Source organism: Gopherus flavomarginatus, chromosome 18 (genome assembly GCF_025201925.1).
Source record: "Gopherus flavomarginatus isolate rGopFla2 chromosome 18, rGopFla2.mat.asm, whole genome shotgun sequence".
Classification (NCBI taxonomy): domain Eukaryota; kingdom Metazoa; phylum Chordata; order Testudines; family Testudinidae; genus Gopherus; species Gopherus flavomarginatus.
The window spans coordinates 3,541,362-3,554,638 of NC_066634.1; the positions used below are offsets into that span (position 1 = coordinate 3,541,362).

The 13,277-nt window shown below is 69.4% G+C and overlaps 2 protein-coding genes across 5 annotated transcripts; one reads left to right on the plus strand and one right to left on the minus strand.

Moving 5' to 3' along the window:
• Nucleotides 1-225: 225 nt before the first annotated feature.
• On the minus strand, nt 226-4,166 carry BCL2L12 (BCL2 like 12). Of its 3 annotated transcripts, none has more exons than XM_050928017.1 (6): nt 3,816-4,166; nt 3,153-3,520; nt 2,855-3,013; nt 2,682-2,776; nt 1,444-1,695; nt 226-654 (listed from the first exon to the last, which is right to left on the minus strand). In XM_050928017.1, exons 1-6 carry the CDS (start codon nt 3,959-3,961, stop codon nt 319-321), a joined length of 1,356 nt encoding a protein of 451 aa, XP_050783974.1. In that variant the 5' UTR covers nt 3,962-4,166; the 3' UTR covers nt 226-318. The 3 variants fall into 3 exon arrangements, with proteins under 3 accessions (XP_050783974.1, XP_050783976.1, XP_050783975.1); XM_050928018.1 differs by having other exon boundaries at nt 491-626; XM_050928019.1 differs by lacking the exon at nt 3,153-3,520 and having other exon boundaries at nt 3,816-3,930.
• A 2,151-nt stretch (nt 4,167-6,317) lies between these two features.
• IRF3 (interferon regulatory factor 3) lies at nt 6,318-12,211 on the plus strand. 2 transcript variants are annotated; one of them, XM_050928020.1, is made up of 9 exons: nt 6,318-6,520; nt 7,015-7,198; nt 8,712-8,809; nt 8,991-9,045; nt 9,761-9,817; nt 10,125-10,214; nt 10,724-11,095; nt 11,194-11,312; nt 11,642-12,211. In XM_050928020.1, the coding sequence occupies exons 1-9, from the start codon at nt 6,356-6,358 to the stop codon at nt 11,810-11,812; spliced, it is 1,311 nt and encodes a 436-aa protein (XP_050783977.1). In that variant the 5' UTR covers nt 6,318-6,355; the 3' UTR covers nt 11,813-12,211. The 2 variants fall into 2 exon arrangements, with proteins under 2 accessions (XP_050783977.1, XP_050783978.1); XM_050928021.1 differs by lacking the exon at nt 10,125-10,214.
• Nucleotides 12,212-13,277: the final 1,066 nt, after the last annotated feature.

The window sequence follows — 13,277 nt, forward strand, 5'->3', positions numbered from 1 at the left end:
AGAGAAGACTGTGCTCCCTGGCCAGGCACCCTGTGCGCCCCTAGCCCAGCCCTGCACACCTCACCCCACACAGTGCAACTCCCTCCCTCCATCACGGCAGGCCCCTTTTCCTGCCCCCCTGCCTCGCATCTCGGTGCCCCACCCCAGAGGGGACTGGCCTCCCACTAGCAGCAGTGAAGGGCCCCCTCAGTCTGGGGGCAGGAGAGACATAAACACGCCAGGCACTTTAATATTAAAATATATTGAAAATTCTTGATATAAAAAAAAAAATCACTTGTCCCCCACCACCCAAAACAAAAGTGGGGGGGTCTCTCTCTGCTAGGGCCTCCTCAACCTGGTTACGCCCAGAGATTTTGTGGAGCGGATTCCTCCAGTGACCCCCACTCTCCCTGAGAATTGGGGGAGGATTGGCTCAGTTTCCTGCCCTTCCCCCCGGACAGGTACCCTCTCCCCAAAGCCCCCTTCCCCCTCCCCCCACAGCTGTGCTCTGAATCCTCCCCACAAGGCGGATTCTGGGGAGGAAAGGGGGAGGGGCCAGTCTTGTGACACCCCCCCCCGAGCTCCCTCAGGGCCAGGGGCTGCTAGTCCAGGAGCTCGAACATCTCGTCCTGTCCCGCGATGCTTTCCTGCCGGGGTGGGGAGAGAGATTAGCCCCTGTGATGGGGGGGGTTTATCAGCTCCCCGACCCCAAAAAAACCCACCCCAGGCTCACTATGAGCCAGGGGGTCAGCACCAGCCTGCCTCCAAGCCCCAATCAGCACCACATTTCCTGCTCGGGGTCCCCCCCCGCCACCCCCTGGCCCCCCAACATCATGTACGAAAGACCCTGGGGGGGCTCTGTACATCACCCATTCCCCCACAGGCACAGCTCCCCCCCGGTCATCCTGTACCCAGCCCCCTGGCACACTCTGACCCCAGCTCCCTGGTATTCCCAGCCCCCCGGCACATGCTGACCCCAGTCCCCCACCCCCCTTCCCTCCAGGCCCCCCCTTCCCAGCCCCCCGGCACACCCTGACCCCAGCCCCCTGGTACTCCCAGCCCCCCGGCACATGCTGATCCCAGCCCCCCACCCCCCTTCCCTCCAGGCCCCCCCTTCCCAGCCCCTGGCATACCCTGACCCCAGCCCTCTGGTACTCCCAGCCCCCCGGTACATGCTGATCCCAGCCCCCCGGCACACACTGACTCCAGTCCCCCACCCCCCTTCCCTCCAGGCCCCCCCTTCCCAGCCCCCCAGCACACACTGACTCCAGCCCCTAACCCCCCTTCCCTCCAGGCCCCCCCTTCCCAGCCCCCCGGCACACCCTGACCCCAGCCCCCTGGTACTCCCAGCCCCCCGGCACATGCTGATCCCAGCCCCCCACCCCCCTTCCCTCCAGGCCCCCCCTTCGCAGCCGCCCAGCCCCCCCTGATCCCAGCCCCCCCTCCCTCCAGGTCTCCTCTCACCCAGCCGCCCTGCTGCTGCAGCCAGGGCACGAACATGTCCATGTACTGCAGGCTGTAGCCCATCAGCGTCTGCACCGGGTGGCTATTGATTCCCGCCACCTTCCGCGTCAGCTCCATGGTCAGGGCCAGGCGGGTGAGCTGGGGGCTGGGGCTGCCCGGGTCGGCCCGCGCGGTGTAGGCCTCGGCCAGCCGGGAGAAGCTGCGGTACGACAGGCGGGACAGGGAACTGCGGAGCAGCGGGTCGGCCTCGATCTGTGGGGGGAGAGCCCAGGGCTGAGGGAGCAGGGGGCTGCGGGTCAGGAGTGAGGGGCTCCAGCAGGACTTGGGGGAGCCCAGGGCTGGGCTAGCAGGGGCTGCGGGTCAGGAGTGAGGGGCTCCAGCAGGACTTGGGGGAGCCCAGGGCTGGGTTAGCAGGGGGCTGCGGGTCAGGAGTGAGGGGCTCCAGCAGGACTTGGGGGAGCCCAGGGCTGGGCTGGCAGGGGCTGCGGGTCGGGAGTGAGGGGCATCGGCAGAGCTGAGGGGGCCAGGGTTGGGCGGGCAGGAGCTGCGGGTCGGGAGTGAGGGGCACCAGCAGGGCTGGGCTGGCAGGGGCTGCGGGTCGGGAGTGAGGGACACCAACAGGGCTGGGCTGGCAGGGGCTGCGGGTCGGGAGTGAGGGGCACCGGCAGGGCTGGGCTGGCAGGGGCTGCGGGTCGGGAGTGAGGGGCACCGGCAGGGCTGGGCTGGCAGGGGCTGCGGGTCGGGAGTGAGGGGGCACCGGCAGGGCTGGGCTGGCAGGGGCTGCGGGTCGGGAGTGAGGGGCACCGGCAGGGCTGGGCTGGCAGGGGCTGCGGGTCGGGAGTGAGGGGCACCGGCAGGGCTGGGCTGGCAGGGGCTGCGGGTCGGGAGTGAGGGGCACCGGCAGGGCTGGGCTGGCAGGGGCTGCGGGTCGGGAGTGAGGGGCACCGGCAGGGCTGGGCTGGCAGGGGCTGCGGGTCGGGAGTGAGGGGCACCGGCAGGGCTGGGCTGGCAGGGGCTGCGGGTCGGGAGTGAGGGGCACCGGCAGGGCTGGGCTGGCAGGGGCTGCGGGTCGGGAGTGAGGGGCACCGGCAGGGCTGGGCTGGCAGGGGCTGCGGGTCGGGAGTGAGGGGCACCGGCAGGGCTGGGCTGGCAGGGGCTGCGGGTCGGGAGTGAGGGGCTCCGGCAGGGCTGGGCTGGCAGGGGCTGCGGGTCAGGAGTGAGGGGCACTGGGTCAGTACCTCTTCGTTGATGACCCCGGCTTGCTCCTCCAGCAGGGCCACCAGTCTCTGTATCACCTGCTCCTTGTGTGTCTCGCTGGCCGGCTCCGGCGGGGCTGGGGGAGAGACACAGGCCTGTGACCCAGAGCCGCCTCTGGGGGGCGGGGGGGGGAGGACTAAGGTCCCCTGCTCACCTGGGGGCCCGGGGCCCAGTTCGGGGCTGAGGGGCCCGGCCATGACCCCAGGGGACAGGACCCCACTGGGAGTGCCTGGGCCGCTCCGCTGACGCTTCACGAGCTGGTCCAGCTTGCGGGCCACGCGGGCGTAGAACTCGGGGTCCTCGGCCACCCGGCCTGGGGAGAGAGCTGGGGTCAGAGCAGGGGAGGGGGGAGCCCGGACGCCTGGGTTCCATCCCCAGCAATGGGAGGGGTGTGGGGGCTAGTGGTTAGAGCGGGGGGGGCTGGGAGCCCGAACTCCTGGGTTCTCTCTTACCCAGAGGCGGGGGGTCCGGCTGTGCGGTCAGGGTGTCTGAGCAGTAGCAGGGGGTGACTGGAAGGGAGCTGGGGGGTGTGGAGGGAGGAGGTGGGGGCTCTGTCTCTTCCCGGGGGGGCCCCTTCCTCCGCAGCACGCCCTTGAAGGAAAACCCCCGGCCGTGCTTGGGGCGCCCCTCCCCCCCTTGCTTCGGCCCTTTGCGGGGCTCTGTCCCGGGGGGGTCCCGGCTGGGGCTGGTCCGTCGCAGCAGCAGCCGCTTCATGCTGGTTTTAAAGCCGTGCTTGCGCTCTTCCACCCGGCTGATCTCCTCGTGCAGGGGGGTCCAGGCCCCCCCTGGGGCAGGCGCCCCCCCCAGCTCCACGGGGCACCTGCAGAGAGTCAGGGGGCAGGGATCTCTTCCCCAGAATGAGTCTCCTGCCCCCCACAGCACATCCCCCCTCCCCCATCCCTGCATGTCCCCCCACCCTGTATGTCCCCCATCCCCCCTCCTGTGCACGTCTCCCCTCCCCCTGCCCCCCATGCCTGCATATCCGCCCACCCTGTATGTGCCCCCTCCCCAGCCCTCCACCCTTCCCCACCTTCCCCCCCACCTGCAGATCCCCCCCAACTCCATCAGCTCTCCCCCCCCCGCAATGTCCTCCCTTCCCTGCATGCGCCCCTTACCTGTGTGCGTAGCAGTGGGGGTCATGGTAGCTGCCCCCCACGTGCCCCAGGGGGGGCCGCTGGCCCAGCGCCCCCCGCAGGAAGGCCTCCAGCACGAGCCGGGTCTCCTCCTGCAGCCGGCCGCGCTGCTCGGGGGGGGCCGCCATGGCCCTGCCTGGGGGGGGGGCAAGGGGGGGTCAGACACGGGGCGAGGGGGAAATCTCTGTCCAGCCCCCCCGGACACAACCCGGGCGACTCCCTGCCCAGCGGGGGGGGGAGGGTGACGCGCCGGGCTCCAGCCGCGATTCGCAGAGCCAAGTTCAAGGCCACCCCGGATCGCACCTGTGGGGGGGGCAGATCTAGGCGGGGGGGCGGGGCGGGAGAATGTGTCACTCAAGCCTCCCCCCACTTACCTCTCCCCTTTCCACTCCCCCCCAGCAAATACCCCCGCCCCGCCCCTCTCCCCTTTCCACACCCCCGCCGCTCCCCCTCCCCTTTCCACCCCCCCGACGCCCCCCCCCAGCAAATACCCCGGCCCCGCCCCTCTCAACTTTCCGAGGCGGGGGGGGGCGCCCGAAACTTTCTGAGCAGCAGGAAACCGAGCAGGCACCGCCCCCTGAGGGGCGGGGCTTAGAGGAGGGGGCGGGGCCCATAATCCACGCCTCTGGCGCGTCCATTGAGCGCGATATGCAAATGAGAAGAAGGGGTGGGACCTTGTTTATTTGCATATCTAGAAACCAATCAGCCCCGCCCCTTTCCACGCCCGGGGCTCTTTGGACCCTGTGGGAGGAGCCCAGCTGGGAGGAGAACCCAGGAGTCCTGGCTCCCAGCCCCCTGCTCTAACCACCAGCCCCCACTCCCCTCCCCGAGCCGGGAGAGAACCCAGGAGTCCTGGCTCCCAGCGCCCTGCTCTAACCACCAGCCCCCACTCCCCTCCCCGAGCTGGGGAGAGAACCCAGGAGTCTGGGCTCTGGGAGGGGAGAGGCGCTAGTGGTTAGAGCAGGGGGAGGGGCTGGTGTCCCAGGGTAACCCCGGCCCCTCGGTCCCCCCAGGCTGGCGCTGCTCACCCAAGATGGGGTTGCTGGGGTACAGCGACATAGGGCACCAGAGTGGGCAGTGGGGGGCTGGGCAATAGGGAGCCAGGCTGAGCAGCGTGGGGCCGGGCAGTGCGGGGCTGGTCGGCAGCAGAGAGATGCGCGTGTCCGTGTCCGCCCTGCCCCGGGCCCGGGAGGCAACTGGCGGGGGAGGGGGTGTTCCAAGGGGTGTCGAGGAGCAGCTGGCACCGGGCGAGACAGAGGCTGCTTCACGCGTGACTGTGCGTGTTACACGCGTGCCCAGCCGTGGGAGCAGCCGCTGTGCGCCCCAGGCCCATGCCCCTGTCACACGCCCCCGACCCCGTCTGCAGCCTGTGCCCTCCCCCCATGGGCGGGGGGGATAATAGTGCATGCAGCCCCCGTGCGACACCCGCTCCTGGGCACCCAGGCAGTGCACCTTGGCGCACGGCTGCTGTGGGCACAGAGCAAGACCAGGCCTCACAGCCTGGCTGGTTCACATCACCCAGAGCCAGGCGCATCTTGGAGCCAGGCGAGGGGACCCTGTATACCCAGCCCCCCGTGCCCCACCCGAGGGGTCCCCGTATACCCAGCCCCCCGTGCCCCACCCGAGGGGTCCCCGTATACCCAGCCCTGTGCCCCACCCCACGGGAGACCCTGTATACCCAGCCCTCCACCCCAGAGGAGTCCCCATATTCCCAGCTCCCGTGCCCCACCCCAGGGGGGACCCCGTATACCCAGCACCCCCAGCCCCACCCCAGAGGTGGCTGCATCTCCTGGATGGCTTCTGTCGAGGGGGGGCGTGGAGGCCTGGGGTGATGCTGCCCCTCCCGGCCCCAGATCTCCTGAGCTGAACTCCCAGCCGCCCCACAATCAGCTGGGGGGAAAAGAGGGGGCTGCGCCCGCCCCCGGCCTCGGGGGAAGGAACCGGCACAGACAAAAAGTTTGTGCATCACGTGACGTAACCATTAGCGCCTCTCCCCTCCCAGAGCCCAGACTCCTGGGTTCTCTCCCCAGCTCGGGAGGGGAGTGGGGGCTGGTGGGTTAGGGGAGTGGGGGCTGGGAGCCAGGACTCCTGGGTTCTCTCCCTGGCCCTGGGGGGGAAGTGGGGGCTGGTGGTTAGAGCAGGGGGCTGGAAAAAAGTTTGTGCATCACGTGACGTGCTGGGGCGGGGAGTCATGTGACCGGGGGGGGGCGGATTCCATTTCTCTGAGCCGCTTCCTTGTGCGGAGGGTGCAGGTACCGGGGGAGCCCCACTCCCAGCCCCCCAACAGAGCCCCGCCCCCATTCCCTGCCCCCCCCGAGGGGACGGGCCCTGCCCCCATTTCTTGCCCCCCAACTCAGCCTTTGCCCTGGGTGAGAATCAGCCCCCCACTCCCTGCCCCCCAACTGAGCCCCCCCTAGAGGGGACAGGCCCCAGGCCCCATTCTCTGCCCCCCAACCCAGCCCCTGCCCTGAGTGGAAGCCCCCATGTGCCCCCCTCTCTCCCTAGGCGGCGCCGGCCCGGCGATGGGGACCCCGAAGCCGCTGATCGTGCCGTGGCTGCGGAGGAAGCTGGACGAGGGATGCTACCCGGGCGTGAGGTGGCTGGACCAGAGGCGCACCCAGTTCCGGGTGCCCTGGAAACACGGGCTGCGGCAGGACGCCTCCACCGAGGACTTCCAGCTGTTCCGGGTACCCCCCGCCCCTGCCCCAAGCCGGAGATCCCCCCTTCCCAGCCCCCCTGCACCCACAGACCCGGGGGGGAGGGTGGCAGGATGGTTCCTCGCCCCCCTTGTCCATGGTGACCCATCTACCCAAATCTCCCGTCTTTGCCAATGACGGTGCCAGGGGGGACCCCCAATGGGCAGCTCTGAACTGCTCCTGACTCCCCCAAGTGGCCGGGTTTAGACCCCTGAGACCGGATTCCCCACGTCCAGTAGCAGAGAGTTCCCCAGGCCGGTGCCCTGTGGTCCCCCCCCCACGCCAGGACCCTTCCCGCTCCCTGAATGGCTGCCCGGTCAGGCATGGGGCTGGGCTGTGAGCTTGGAGACCAGTCACTTCGAAGCCCTCCTGGGGGGGCGGGGAAAGTGAGCTCTGGGGGACGCCCATCATCCCCCACCCCACAGCCTGCTCTAGGCCTCTCCAGCTGCCAGCTACCTACATCTCTTCCCCACTCAACCCCCCAGGACTGGGCCATTGACAGCGGCAGCTACCGGCCAGACCACGATGCCCCCGCACCCTCCGTCTGGAAACGCAACTTCCGCTCCGCCCTGAACCGGAAGCCGGGGATCCAGGTGCTCCGGGATCACAGCTCAGACTCCGCCGACCCCCACAAGGTCTATGAGATCCTGCCCGAGGGAGGCCGGGGAGGTGAGGGGCTAGCAGGGGAGCCCAGGGCTGGGCGAGCAGGAGCTGCGGGTCGGGACTGAGGGGCACCGCCAGGGCTGGGGGGAGCCTGGGCCTGGGGGAGCAGGGGCTGCGGGTCGGGAGTGAGGGGCACTGCCAGGGCTGGGGGGAGCCCAGGGCTGGGCGAGCAGGAGCTGCGGGTCGGGAGTGAGGGGCACCGCCAGGGCTGGGGGGAGCCTGGGCCTGGGGGAGCAGGGGCTGTGGGTCGGGAGTGAGGGGCACCGCCAGGGCTGGGGGGAGCCTGGGCCTGGGGGAGCAGGGGCTGTGGGTCGGGAGTGAGGGGCACTGCCAGGGCTGGGGGGACCCTAGGGCTGGACTAGCAGGGACTGCGGGGAGCCTGGGGCTGGGGGAGCAGGGGCTGCGGGTCAGGAGTGAGGGGCACTATCAGCTGGTGGAGGCAGGACTGGGCTACCAGGGGGCTGCGGGTTGGGAGTGAGGGGCACCGCCAGGGCTGGGGGGAGCCTGGGCCTGGGGGAGCAGGGGCTGTGGGTCGGGAGTGAGGGGCACCGCCAGGGCTGGGGGGAGCCCAGGGCTGGGCGAGCAGGAGCTGCGGGTCGGGACTGAGGGGCACCGCCAGGGCTGGGGGGAGCCTGGGCCTGGGGGAGCAGGGGCTGCGGGTCGGGAGTGAGGGGCACTGCCAGGGCTGGGGGGAGCCCAGGGCTGGGCGAGCAGGAGCTGCGGGTCGGGAGTGAGGGGCACCGCCAGGGCTGGGGGGAGCCTGGGCCTGGGGGAGCAGGGGCTGTGGGTCGGGAGTGAGGGGCACCGCCAGGGCTGGGGGGAGCCTGGGCCTGGGGGAGCAGGGGCTGTGGGTCGGGAGTGAGGGGCACTGCCAGGGCTGGGGGGGACCCTAGGGCTGGACTAGCAGGGACTGCGGGGAGCCTGGGGCTGGGGGAGCAGGGGCTGCGGGTCAGGAGTGAGGGGCACTATCAGCTGGTGGAGGCAGGACTGGGCTACCAGGGGGCTGCGGGTTGGGAGTGAGGGGCACCGCCAGGGCTGGGGGGAGCCTGGGCCTGGGGGAGCAGGGGCTGTGGGTCGGGAGTGAGGGGCACCGCCAGGGCTGGGGGGAGCCCAGGGCTGGGCGAGCAGGAGCTGCGGGTCAGGAGTGAGGGGCACTGCCAGGGCTGGGGGGAGCCTAGGGCTGGACTAGCAGGGACTGCGGGGAGCCTGGGGCTGGGGGAGCAGGGGCTGCGGGTCAGGAGTGAGGGGCACTATCAGCTGGTGGGGGCAGGGCTGGGCGAGCAGGGGTCTGCGGGTCGGGAGTGAGGGGCACTGGCAGGGCTGGGGGGGTTGTGGGTCAGGAGTGAGGGGTACCGTCAGCTGGTGGGGGCAGGGCTGGGTGAGCAGGGGCTGTGGGTCAGGAGTGAGGGGCACTGGCAGGGCTGGCGGGGTCAGGGCTCGTGTGGCAGGGGCTGCAGGTCGGGAGTGAGGGGCACGGGTGGGGCTGTGCCCAAATCGTGGCTCTGTCTTCCCCCCCCAGGTGTGGACAAGGCCCCCAGTGCTGCTGTGGGGGGCACCGAGGCTGACGCGAGCAGCCAGCTCCTGGACAAGTCGGGGGGCAGCTTCTCCTCCAGCCAGGTCAGTGCTCCCCCAGGGCGGGGGCGGGAGGAGCCGGGGCACAGAGCAGCCTGGGTCAGGGCATGGGGTTGGGGAAGGGGCAGCTCTGGCCGGCTCGGGGGGCGGGGTATGGAGGGGAATGGTGGGTACTGGGGGGCCCTTCCCCTTAGTGACACCCCAAATTCTGCACCACCCCCCCCAGGATGAGGAGCTGGACGACATTCTGAATGCACTGGCCCTCTCCAGCCCCGACGAGGGTGAGTGCCCCCGGGGGAGGTGGCTGGGCTGGAGGCCGGGGTGATGGGCACCCTTGGAGCCAGTCCCAGCTCTGAGTGAACAGCCCCTGCCCCAGGTCTGGCCGCACCAGGCTTTGCATAGAACCCAGGAGTCCTGGCTTGTCTCCACTCCCCTCCCAGAGCCAGGGAGAGAACCCAGGAGTCCTGGCTACCAGGCCCCCCCCAGCATTGGCCTTGTCACTTGGGTGAAGCTGCACCAGCCCCCAGGTTGGTCGCCTGCCCTGGGACGCTCCCTTCACTCCGACGTGGGCGGCGCGTTCTCCAGCCCCCCCAGTGCTCAGGCCCTCCTGCCCCCTCCCCGAGAAGGCGGAGCCCCGAAGCGGTGCCGGCAGGCCGGGGTCAGGCCCAGCTGTAAAGCCCCTGCTCGGTGCCTGGCACCGCAGGGACCCCCCGGCACCGCAGGGACCCCCCGTGATTGCCCAGAACACCCGGGGCGCCCAGCTGAGGAGGCGGCCTGGACCCATCGGCGCCGATCGCTTCGTCCAGCCCCAGGCGCCCCAGCGGAGGGTTCGTCCCTGGCCCCGGGGTCGCCAGGCTTCTCCCACCGGGTCCTGCATCATGTCGGCCGGCTAGGAACCGCCCCCCCGAAGAGCCCTGCCTGAGACGGGGAGAGAACCCAGGAGTCCAGGCTCCCAGCCCCCCCCCCCCCCCTTAACTATTTGACTTTCTGTTCCAGATGCTCCTGGCCCAGCAGGAGCACCAGGTGCCTCATATGCCAGTGACGCAGCAACAGGTGGGTAAATCCCCATCTGTGCCCCCCACCCCACCAGCCCTCCCAGTGCCCCTCACTCCCGACCCGCAGCCCCCTGATAGCCTGGCCCTGTCGCCCCACAGCCCTGCGGGTGCCCCTCACTCTCGACCCGCAGCCCCCTGATAGCCTGTCCCTGTCCCCCCACAGCCCTGCCGGTGCCCTTCACTCTCGACCCGCAGCCCCCTGATAGCCTGGCCCTGTCCCCCCACAGCCCTGCCGGTGCCCCTCACTCTCGACCCGCAGCCCTGCCCTGTGTGCCGTCCCTCACCGCTGCCCTTTCTCCCCCTAGGGGGCGCCCTCTCGCTGGGGTTCGGGGATTTCCCTCCCCTGGAGCCGGCCCCCAGCTCCCTGGAGCAGCTGCTGGGGTCCAACGTGCTGAGTGAGTGACCTGGCGCCCTCCGCTGGCCACTGCTGGGGCTGTAGGGGTGGGGGATGGTCAGGACCCCTCCTCCGCCCCGTGCTGCACCCACATCTCTGGGGCAAGGGGGGCAGCAGGAGCAGTGAGGGTGGGTCTGTGTCACGGGGGGAGGGGGCTATGGCTGCTACTAGTGTATCATGGGGGTACGGGGAGCTGTGGGGATTTATGGGGCTACTGGGGGGCTCTGGCTGTTAAGGGGGATCAGGGTGGCATTGGGCTGCTGGGGGGGCTCTGGCTGTTACAGGGGGATCATGGGGCATTGGGCTGCTGGGGGGGCTCTGGCTGTTACAGGGGGATCATGGGGGGGTTGCTGGGGGCTCTGGCTGTTACTGGGGGATCAGGGTCATTGGGGGGTTGCTGGGGGCTCTGGCTGTTACGGGGGGATCATGGGGGCATTGGGGGGTCTGCTGGGGGCTATGGCTGTTACTGGGGGGCTGTTGTCTCCCGCTTCATACACTCTCTCCCTGCAGTGACGTTTTTCGAGGTGCGGGTCTATTACCGGGGGCACCTTGTGCTGCAGACGCTGGTCTCCAACCCGCAGGGCTTCCGGCTGGTGCCCCCCAGCCCTGGGCCCAGCCCCTGCCCCGAGCTGGCGGACGTGGTGCTGCCCGAGCCCGGGATGCTGCCGGACCGGGTGCAGGCCTCGTACACGGCCCGGCTGCTGCAGGGGCTGGGGGCCGGGGTGCGGCTGCAGGTGGAGGGACCTGCCCTCTGCGCCACCCGCCTGGGGCGCCTCCACGCCTACTGGGGGCGCACGGAGACCCCCGAGCTGGGGGCCGAAGGCGGGGAGCTGTCCAAGGAGGGGTGCACCCCCCTCTACGACCTGCCGCGCTTCGTCAGAGGTACAGGGGAGAGGGAGCCCCCCAAGGGGTGCGGTGGGGGGGCCCTGTGGGGACCCTTGCCCCCCCCACCTGGCTGATGCTCCCCCTTTTGCCCCCAGAGCTCATCTGTTTCATGGAGGGGCAGGGCAGCTCCCCCACCTACGAGCTGTGGCTCTGCCTGGGGGAGGCCTGGCCAGACACGGGGCGCTCTTGGAAAAAGAAACTCATCATGGTGCAGGTAGGAATCTGGCCCCCTCCCTCCCTCTCCCGGGCCTGCTGGGGGGGGGGGGGCCAAGGGGATTCCCTCCTGTCCTCCCCCCCCCCCATAAAGAGTGGCTGAGGGCGTTTGGCCCTGGGGGAGAGGGGGGCTTGTCCATGGGGAGGTGGACGAAATGGGCGGAAATCCTGCCCCAGAGCGACCAGGAGCCGCAGCTCTGCCACGACCCATGGGGCTGGGTGGGGGGGGGGGGGGGGCTGGCACCAGCTGGGTTTAGATGGTACTGAGCTGGCTCCAGCCGCTTAGCCCTGGGAATCCCGCAAACACCAACCCTCTCCCCCGCCCCCCAGGTGGTGCCCACAGCCCTGCAGACCCTGCACCAGCTGAGCCAGGCTGGGGGGGCGTCCTCGCTGCGGGCGGAGGAGCTGGACCTGCGCATCTCGGACTCGCTGGGGGAGGCCGGGCTGCTGGGGGCCCTGCGGGACTGGGAGGAGCGGATGGAGAGCCAGCCCTACGGCTAGCCGGACGCTCGCGCTCCCCCTCCCAACCGAACCCAGGCGTCCGGGACAGAGCCCCGGGCTTCACCCACCTTGTCTGTACCATCAGGCCACTCTGGGGTGGGGCCGCCTGGTTCTTGGAGCCCCATAGGGCTAGAAAGGCCAAGGATCAGCTGCTCCAAGCCCCCGTCCATCCCAGACAGGTGTCTCCCCGGCCTCCTTCTGGGCACCTCCCTCGCCCCGGCCGTCGTCGGACTTTTCTTACCCCCTTAGGACGCTTTTCCTCTCGCTCGGCCGTGCCCGAGGGTGAAGGCGTCGCCTCTTGTCCTGCCCTCTGGGGCAGCGAGAACAACGGGCCCCCAGCTGGCGTTTTTGTGGCAGCATTTCAAGCCACCTCTTCTCCGAACATCACACATGCGGGGCTCCCGCCGAGGCCTCACCGGAGCCGCGCGGAACGATCGCACCCCCGGGGGGGATTCTGCGCCAAGCTATTAACAATTCTGGTTTCAAATTCTGCCTGTTTTTGTCTGTCAAAATAACACCCTCTAATCTTGCCACTTTCACGGATTTTGGTCATTTATTTCAAAATACCGGTCGGCACGTCCGTCGGTAACAATACAGACCTCCCCCCCCAAAGAGAAAAGGGACTCGGGAACTGGTGTTCTGACAAATCAATTCCTTACTCGGCAAATTAATACAGAAATGCGAGTAGATTCGTTCCAACACCACAGCAGAGCCGTATTTCCCGCCACGCCGAGGCTCGGGGAGTCGGGGTAACGGAGGAGCGGAGGGAGAGGGAAGGAGCCTTCGAGTGAACCTGGAGGGTTGTGGGTGGGAAAAATATGGAACAGGTTTTTGGGGGAGGGGGCGGATGGATTGTTAGGGAGTGGGGAGGCTCCCCTGTGCAGACCATGGCTGACCCCTAGGCTCTCCCATCCAGACAGGCACATCTGCCCCCAATCCTATGTGTCCCTGCACCCCCCCATCCCCGTGGCCCTGCAGCGCCCTCCCATTCAGCCCAATGCTGTCACCCCACTAGCTCCTGAGCCCCCCCCACGTCCCCCCCATTAGTCATTCTGAGTCCCCCCCCCGTGACCCCTGCAGCAGTCCCACGTGCCCCGCACTGGCTGTCCAGAAGGTATTTTCTGTGCCCGGTGTGAACGCGGTGCAGGATCCCCCAGGAGCCGCTCACCTCCCGGGACTTGCCTGCTGTGCCACTGGGAACACAATTCTAAACCTGCCTTTGCAGCGTCGCGTTGCTGACTCAGGCTGCAGCCAGGATCTGCCCCAACTCCCGGCTCTCTCCCCGCAGGGCCGCTGCCAAGCCACTCAACCCCCATCCTGTACTGGTGCAGCAGGGTGCTCTTCCCTCCGTGCAGCACCTGACACTTGTCTCCGCTGCATTTCGTGGTGCCGCCTAGAGCCCAGTTCTCCCATTTACCAAGATCCCTCTGAGCCTTGGCTCTGTCCTCCGAGGGGCTGGCAACCT

Bases quoted from the DNA above. Each gene is read 5' to 3' on its own strand.
- BCL2L12 (XM_050928017.1), bottom strand. From the start codon at position 3,961: ATGGCGGCCCCCCCCGAGCAGCGCGGCCGGCTGCAGGAGGAGACCCGG. The intron at 2,777-2,854 runs GTGAGCAGGGGA...TCTCTCCCCCAG, and splicing joins ACTGGGCCCCGGGCCCCCAG to CCCCGCCGGAGCCGGCCAGC. The intron at 1,696-2,681 runs GTACTGACCCAG...CTCCCCCCACAG, and splicing joins CCGGGGTCATCAACGAAGAG to ATCGAGGCCGACCCGCTGCT.
- IRF3 (XM_050928020.1), top strand. From the start codon at position 6,356: ATGGGGACCCCGAAGCCGCTGATCGTGCCGTGGCTGCGGAGGAAGCTG. The intron at 6,521-7,014 runs GTACCCCCCGCC...TCAACCCCCCAG, and splicing joins AGGACTTCCAGCTGTTCCGG to GACTGGGCCATTGACAGCGG. The intron at 11,096-11,193 runs GTACAGGGGAGA...TTTTGCCCCCAG, and splicing joins CCTGCCGCGCTTCGTCAGAG to AGCTCATCTGTTTCATGGAG.